At 41.3% G+C, this 7,887-nt stretch overlaps 1 protein-coding gene across 1 annotated transcript in view; it reads left to right on the forward strand.

Annotated features, from left to right (window-relative positions):
• LOC103258888 (echinoderm microtubule-associated protein-like 5) overlaps positions 1-6,499 on the forward strand; it is a 41,772-nt gene extending 35,273 nt beyond the window's left edge. Inside the window, exons 15-21 of the mRNA XM_021711611.1 lie at positions 1,667-1,855; positions 2,036-2,208; positions 3,449-3,611; positions 3,887-3,990; positions 4,962-5,115; positions 5,601-5,701; positions 6,268-6,499. Coding sequence (XP_021567286.1) covers positions 1,667-1,855; positions 2,036-2,208; positions 3,449-3,611; positions 3,887-3,990; positions 4,962-5,115; positions 5,601-5,701; positions 6,268-6,304 — 921 coding nt within the window. The 3' untranslated portion in view covers positions 6,305-6,499. The remainder of the gene's footprint in view (positions 1-1,666; positions 1,856-2,035; positions 2,209-3,448; positions 3,612-3,886; positions 3,991-4,961; positions 5,116-5,600; positions 5,702-6,267) is intronic.
• The last annotated feature ends 1,388 nt before the right edge of the window (positions 6,500-7,887 follow it).

Genomic DNA, 7,887 nt, shown 5'->3' on the forward strand with positions numbered 1-7,887 from the left:
AAAAAAAAAAAAAAAAAAAAAAAAAAAAATTCCTTGGATTAAGAAAATGTGGTATAAATAAATACACAATTAAGTATTATTTGGCCACAGAAAAATGAAATACTGAAATCCTTGGCAAGGTGGATGAACTGGAACACATTATGTTAAGTGAAATAAGCCAGGCAGAGAAAGATGAGTACCACATATTCTCACTCCTGTACAGAAGCTAAAAGAAAGTTGATCCCTTAGAAGTAGAGAACAGGATGGTGGTTACTGGAGGCTGGGGAGGGGAGGAGGGACAGCTGGAGAGCTTGGTTAGAGGATACAAAGTTACAGCCAAACTGGAACAGTAAATTCCCATTCTTTAACACTGTGGGATGACTACAGTTAAGAATAATTATGTGGCTCAGCCTGTAATCCCAGCACTTTGGGAGGCAGAGTCCAGTGGATTGCCTCAGCCTGCAGGTTTGAGACCATCCCAGGCAACCTGGCGAGACTTCATCTCTACAATAAATAAAAAATTAGCCGGGTGTGGTAGCATGCGCCTGTAGTTCTGGCTACTTGGAAGGCTGAGGCGGAAGTTTCGCCAGAGCCCACCAGGTTGACGCTGGGGTGGCCATGAATGTGCCACTGCACTCCAGCCTGGGTGACAGAGTGTGACTACAACTCAAAAAAAAAAAGAATTATGTATTTTCAATTCGTATTTTCAGATAGCTACAAGAGGAGATTTTGAATGTTTCCCTCACAAAGAAATGATAAGTATTTGAGGTGATGGATATGCTAATTACCCTATACCCCACAAATGTGCTCAATTATAAAATAAATACAAACATTTCAAGAGCTATACTTTCTATGCAAAGTGAAGTCCAATGGGAGGCCCAAAACTTCACCTGTACCTAAACCACTTAAGTATCCAATCCTGACTTGTACTGTGCATTTCAGACTGGGTCCAGTAGTTCATGCCTGCAACCCCAGCACTTTGGGAGGCAGAGGCGAGAGGACTACCTGAACCCAGGGGTTTGAGAACAGCCTGGGCAACTTGGCGGGACCTTGTCTCTACAATAAATCAAAAAATTAGCCAGGATTGGTGGTGTGTGCCTGTAGTTCCAGCAACTTGAAAGGCTGAGGTGGGAGGATCGCCTGAGCCCAGCAGGTTGAGGCTGCAGTAGCTGTGATCATGCCAGTGCACTCCAGCCTGGAGATAGAGTGAGAATCCTACTCAAAAAAAAAAAATTGTGAGCATGTATGTACTCATAATTGTATTTACAAATCATATACAACATTATCTTCAGTCTGCATATTAAATATTAGTTAAGCTTGCTTTTACTTCCTTTTTAACTAAAAAATACATTCTATTACTTTTTTTAAACATACCAACACATTTATCCCTCTTTGGTGCTAAGATGATCATAATCAAAGTCAAAACTTTAATTATGGAAGAATCCGGGTATATTACCGTAGAGAAAAGCTCTGTTCTTTAGCGTGGACTCTCGTGTGTCACCCCACCCAGTGCACTCATAGGTGTTTGCCTGTAGCCATAGAAAATGCGCATGAGCTGCTGAGGCTTGCTACTAGATTTGCTGGAAGCAAAAAGTCCTCTGAAAGTAGGTCAGTGGGGTCATTTCTTACATTATTAAGAAGAGTTGCTATCGTGACATTACACGTATTGGTCCTACTTGTGTTTCAGGGCAAGATACTGGTTGGGACAAGGAATGCGGAGATCGTTGAAGTTGGAGAGAAGAACGCAGCATGTAATATTCTAGTTAATGGGCATTTGGATGGACCAATATGGGGACTAGCAACACATCCTTCCAGGGACTTTTTCCTTTCTGCTGCAGAAGATGGGACAGTGAGACTCTGGGACATTGCTGATAAAGTAGGTACAAACTGCTTTCAAAAAGATATTACTTTCTGAGAAGGAAAGTGGAAGCCCTGAGTTGCTAGTGCTTATAGAAAAGAATTCTCAGAATTATGTTGAGGATTTGGAGGGAAACTGTTCAATTTGTAAGTACTTAACTTCATGTGGTGTTCTGTTACTCTCTTGGTTCTCATGCAGAAGATGCTGAACAAAGTGAATCTGGGACACGCTACACGGACTGTGTGTTACAGCCCCGAAGGGGACATGGTGGCTATTGGGATGAAAAATGGAGAGTTCATTATTTTACTTGTGAGCTCTCTAAAAATATGGGGCAAGAAGAGAGACAGACGGTGTGCGATCCAGGACATCAGGTTAGTCATGTGGACCAGAGCTCCCAGTCAGTGCTCACACGCCCTGCCCACACTGGAATGTCCCTTCTTCCATGTCTCACCTTCATGAAGTATCCTCTTGCCACAGCATAAACGGATGCTGAAATACGGCTGTCTGCGTACTCACTTGATTCTTCTTAGTAAACTGTCAATCCACTGACTCCCAACCACCATGCCTTATGATAGCAAGTACCAGGTCATGTTTGATGAGCAGGGGTCACACTCAACGTGTCCAGTGAGTGCACGTCCAAGATTATCTCCCGCTGTGGTCCAAGAGAGCCATCTGGCCTTTGAACGTCATCATCTTGGGAAGCTAACATTGTGACCCAAAATGTATCTTCTCTTAATAATCTCAACTTGGGACCATAGAGATCATTTAATCAGTACTCATGAACATCTAGTATGTCCTAGAATCTGAAGTAAACCTGTCTTGAACCTTATTTTTTATTAAGCTTTTTTTTTTTTTTTTTTTTTTGAGAAAGCAAGATTTATTGAGAATATAGAAAAGCTCCCGCAGTGGGAGGGCACCCGAGGTTACCCTCACCGTGTAAGCTTATTCTAACAGCAGCTACCATTTACTGAGCACTTCTATGTGATCAGTGGATGAGATGATTGTATCCAGGCCTGTCAAAAGATTGTCCTCTTTTCACCAGTAAAATCCTTTTACAAATGAAACCTTCCTCAGAATTTCAACCTATAAAACAGTGATAGTAGCTTTCTTTAGCTCCATGTCCCTGCAGTACCGTAACAAGACTCGTCATCCCATATGACTCCTGTGACTGCTAGGCAAATAGTATTTCACCTTGTCTTTTAAGTAAGTTCTTCCAAGCTTCAAGTAGCACCACCTCATCTCAGTAACCAGAGGTGAGTTAAGCTGGTTGTTTTCTTTGCCCAATATAGACACCCTTTTTCAGATAGAAGAATCCTGTCTTAAAGAATCCTGTCTTAATGTTAACCAAGTAATTATGTAATGCTAACAGTTTTTAAAAACGAGCTATTTTTAAAGGAATTGAGAAATGACAATTGAGGGGATATTTAAGAGTGAAAATGTGAAGCTTTCTTAATTTCATGAAACATACAAATCACCTCAGTCTACATAATCAGTCATGTCAGATAAATTGGAAGCCATATCACACATGCTATCTTCAAGAGCTAGAAAGGAAATCATTAATCATACATCTCACGTGCTCTAACGCACTTTGACATTTTGTTTTGTATTCAGATTTAGTCCAGATTCCCGGTACCTGGCAGTGGGTTCTAGTGAGAACTCAGTGGATTTTTATGACCTAACGTTAGGTCCCACCCTCAACAGAATCAGCTACTGCAAAGACATTCCAAGCTTTGTCATCCAAATGGACTTCTCTGCAGATAGCAGATATCTCCAGGTACGGTGCCAACATGCACGCCCGGTTACAGAAGGGTTGTGCTTCAGGTGTGAGTGAGCACATCCAAAATTGTGAATTCCAGAGCTTTTCTGCTCTGCCCTGTGCCCGCCCCACCCATCAGTCCTCTTCTCCTCTAAGTTTCTGTAGTGATCTTTTGCCATCTTGTTCATGGTAGACATGTAAATCAAGTAGCAGCATGCTCACATTTAACAAACTCCTTGTGGATTTTCCTCCTCACCTCATGTAATTCTTGTCCCTTTTTGCCATGACAAAAGGTCTCCAGTGGCTGCTATAAACGGCATGTCTACGAAGTGCCTTCAGGAAAACACCTTTCGGACCATGCCACTATTGACAGAATCACTTGGGCCACGTGGACTAGGTAAATGATTTCCCCATTCAAAAGGCAAAGACTGACTGTGAAGGACAGTTAGAAAAACTGGAAAATCGCCTTTCTGAATCGCTAGAGCCATTCCTCTAAGGAACAGAAACTGTGTTTTTTTGGTCACCACAGCCTGAATTCTTAAGAGGACAATAATGGATGTCCATGCTGGAACATGTTCCCACACTTTATCTATTTCCATTTCTCAAGTCCTCTTAAAGAAAGGAATTTCAAGTTACGACTTTAAAGATGTGCTGATATTCTCAAGTTTAATAACAGACAATAAAAATATACTGGGTACTGCTAGGAAACTGTATTTGTTCTTCATCTAAAGGATTGCTACCCTGAAGCTGTTAGAAATGAAAGCGTATACGTTTGCTCAAATTTGGTGGCTGCATGACAGGTAACCAAGTGTCTATATTTTTGGCCAATGAAAAATGCCATAAAATTCCTATATAGGCCAGGCATAGTGCTCACACTTGTAATCCCAGTGATTCAGGAGGTGGGAAGATTGCTTGAGGAGTTTGAGACCAGCCTGGGGAACATAGAAAGAGCCCATCTCTTTAAAAAAAATTTAATTCTTTACTGTTTTTGAGTCAGAGTCTCACTCTGTCACCCAGGCTAGGATGCAGTGGCATGAACACAGCTCACTGCAGCCTTGACCTCCTGGGCTCAGGTGATCCTCTGCCTCAGCCTCCTAAGTAGCTAGGACTACTGGCCCGTGCCACTGCACCTGGCTAATTTTTCTAGAGTGCTCATTGAATTTTAAAAGTTTTAATCTATAAACCTTTCAAATTACACAATTCTATTTTTAAAAGGTCCAGAGTTAACATCCAGATGAAACCTCCAACAACTTGCCTTGCCATAACTTCCTTTTAAATAACCTGACAGGCACTTGATAAATTGCTGATAATCATTTTGAACCTGGTAAAGCCGCCCACACTCGGGACAGTGAACCCTCTCTTCTCTAGTATTTTAGGCGATGAAGTGATGGGAATCTGGTCTCGACACGCTGAGAAAGCTGATGTCACCTGTGCCTGTGTGTCTCACTCAGGAATCAGCCTCGTCACGGGAGATGACTTTGGCATGGTTAAGTTATTTGACTTCCCATGTCCTGAAAGATTTGTGAGTTTGTGTTTTGTTTAGTATGCCATTTTACTGCAAAATTTGATGTCTCAGGACTTTTCCCCATATAATTTAATGTTTAAATGTTTTATCCTAATTAAAACTACTTTAACATATGTATTTCTTTTCTAAATCCATTACCCTGAAATAAAAGCTTATCAGAAACAAATCCCCTTCCTCCAGTAATATCACCTTTGGAAACTATCCTACTGAAGATGTGGTTAGCTTTTACCAAATGTGTAATGTGTTATCAATTTCATATACTTTTCCTTAGAGAAAAATTCCCCAAGTGTGTGGAGACATGACCGCCCAGGCAGGCGGTGTGAGGCGTAGACCCACTACCAACTCTGAAAAGTGCCCCAGTCACTGGCCACGGTCCTAACTGCCCACCCTCTGCACAGTTCTTGTGATGGAGAGTGGATTTCCTAATAAGATCTTGACTTGTGTGAGCATCAAATGCCCTGAGCTTTGTCATTGTTTTTCAGGCAAAGCACAAAAGGTTTTTGGGCCACTCATCCCATGTGACAAATATCCGCTTTACCAGTGGTGATCGCCATGTTGTCAGTGCTGGAGGTGATGACTGCAGGTGAGTGGCATTCTTGGCCCAGGAGGAGCACACCATCTTTTACTAGTTAAGACATTGAATCTAGCAATGCCTCCTGCTGTGGTTTACAAACTCAGCTAGTCAATGACAGCAGAAGGCAGCATAACCAGATAGCTTCCCGGAGTCTCATACTTAGGCAGATATAGAATAAAGGGAGTTCCTGTGCCTTTGGGAGGCGCCTTTGAGTGGATTGCCTGAGCCCGCGGGTTCGAGACCCGCCTGGGCAACTTGGCAAGACCTCATCTCTACAACAAATCAAAAAATTAGCCGGGCAGGGGAGCACGCGCCTGTAGTTCCAGCTACTTGGAAGGCTGAGGAGGAAGGATCACCAGAACGCAGCAGGTCGAGGCTGCGGTGGCCGGGAGCAGTCACTGCACTCCAGACTGGGCGACAGAGTGAGACTCCAACTCAAAAAAAAAAAAAAGAACAAAGGGAGTTTATCACGGAAAATTTTACACATGTATGATTTGAAAGCTCAAATGAAAAACAAACTCTTGAAAAATCTAAAAATGTAATGAACTCTCCCTGCAAATGTTTTCTGATTGCAGTTTATTTGTTTGGAAATGTGTACATATGCCTCACTGAGAGATGATGCTGAGAACACACCTGAGTCACAGAGGAGAGAAACCAAAACCAAATTCTGCATGGTCAAGTGGTGCTAACCTAAGACTGTAACAGGGAGAGATGCCCAGAATCATCACTGGAGTAGAAGACTGCTCAATTCCAAATGTTGGCCATATGCACTGGACACACCCTCAACCCATAGACACTGCCAGAGAATTCAATGAAGGATTGAGTGCCTGATGGAGAAAGCCGGTTCCCTCCTGTTGAGGGGTGTTTCCTTCTACTGGGCAGTGCTCCCTGCTACTGGGGGTGTGCAGTTTTGGCAGAACTGCTGGGGAGACTTAGGGTACAGAATTCTTTTAAAAAACCCAAAACATAAAAACCCAACTTGGGTAATTTTCATTTTTTAAACAAAACTGTTTCTCTTTAGCATTTATATTTTATTTTAAAGGTTCACTGTCTAGTGAAATAGTTCATCATCCTGTGTTTCCATAAGGAAAGGAACCATTGTCACCCTAAAGGATCAGTTTTTAAGAAGCAAATATTTTCCCTATGGAAACAGACACAAACGTTCCTGGATAATATGATGTTTCTTAAGCATGAATAAAGTCCTTTTTTATAAAGGACATTTCTAGCAGATTGAATTCAGGAACAGATCGAGTCAGTACATGGCTGGGACATTTTCATTTTTGAGCTGTCAATCTTATGTTCAGAAGCCATTTCCAACTGAAAATGTAAAACCTGCAGCCTCATCTATGGGAAGGTAGGATGATGGACAGTGACTTTCAATGGTGTTGTTTTAGACAGCAAGAGTATTTAACTGGAGGACAACACTGCATACATAAAGATGTAGTCTAACATATAAACATTTAACATGTAAACAAAAGTTAAATTCGCATTTACAACACTTTACAACATAATCATCTTGGAATAAAATTTTTATAGTTTTTCTATTGGGAAAACTCGTGTGCCACTCCATATGCAAATTTCCAAAATGAACGCAGTCATTTGTAAAACTCGTCCACTAGAATTCCTTCTTAGGAGATTAGGGCTGAATTCCTAGATTCTTCTTTTCACTTTAAATGCTGCCAAAGATCAGTACTCACCATTCAGGAGCTTGCTGTTTAGCTGATCTGTAGTTTCCTGAAGATGGAAAATTATATAGACTGCTATTTAAAAACATATTTTTCTAGACGTGAAGAAGTTTGAGATGCTCTATAGGTCCTATGAAGTTTTATTTTAACGTGTTTTCTTCATAATATATCCCTTCAGATTTCCGGATTCCCCAGTTTGGTTTGACAAGACACGGAGATTCCCAGTATCTATTTTCTGTCCAATACTTTGTGAATACTAAAGCCAGAATGACTAAATTACATCACAGAAAGCCTATCCAGTGACTGAACTGGCAAATTTTAAGGCTCTGAGTAGCTATGTCTGAAAAACCAATTAAGGAGTTAAGAAGCTTGAAACATAAGATGGTACCCTTTCATTATTCACATCAATGGATTCTCTTAAACTAAGTCAAATTTTGGAATACTTTACTATGAAATTTATTCATGTATGTTATAAAGAGGCAGCCAATAGGCTGGGTGTGGTGACCCACG

Source organism: Carlito syrichta, unplaced genomic scaffold (assembly GCF_000164805.1).
Source record: "Carlito syrichta isolate Samal-C Ts95f unplaced genomic scaffold, Tarsius_syrichta-2.0.1 Scaffold302399, whole genome shotgun sequence".
NCBI lineage: Eukaryota > Metazoa > Chordata > Mammalia > Primates > Tarsiidae > Carlito > Carlito syrichta.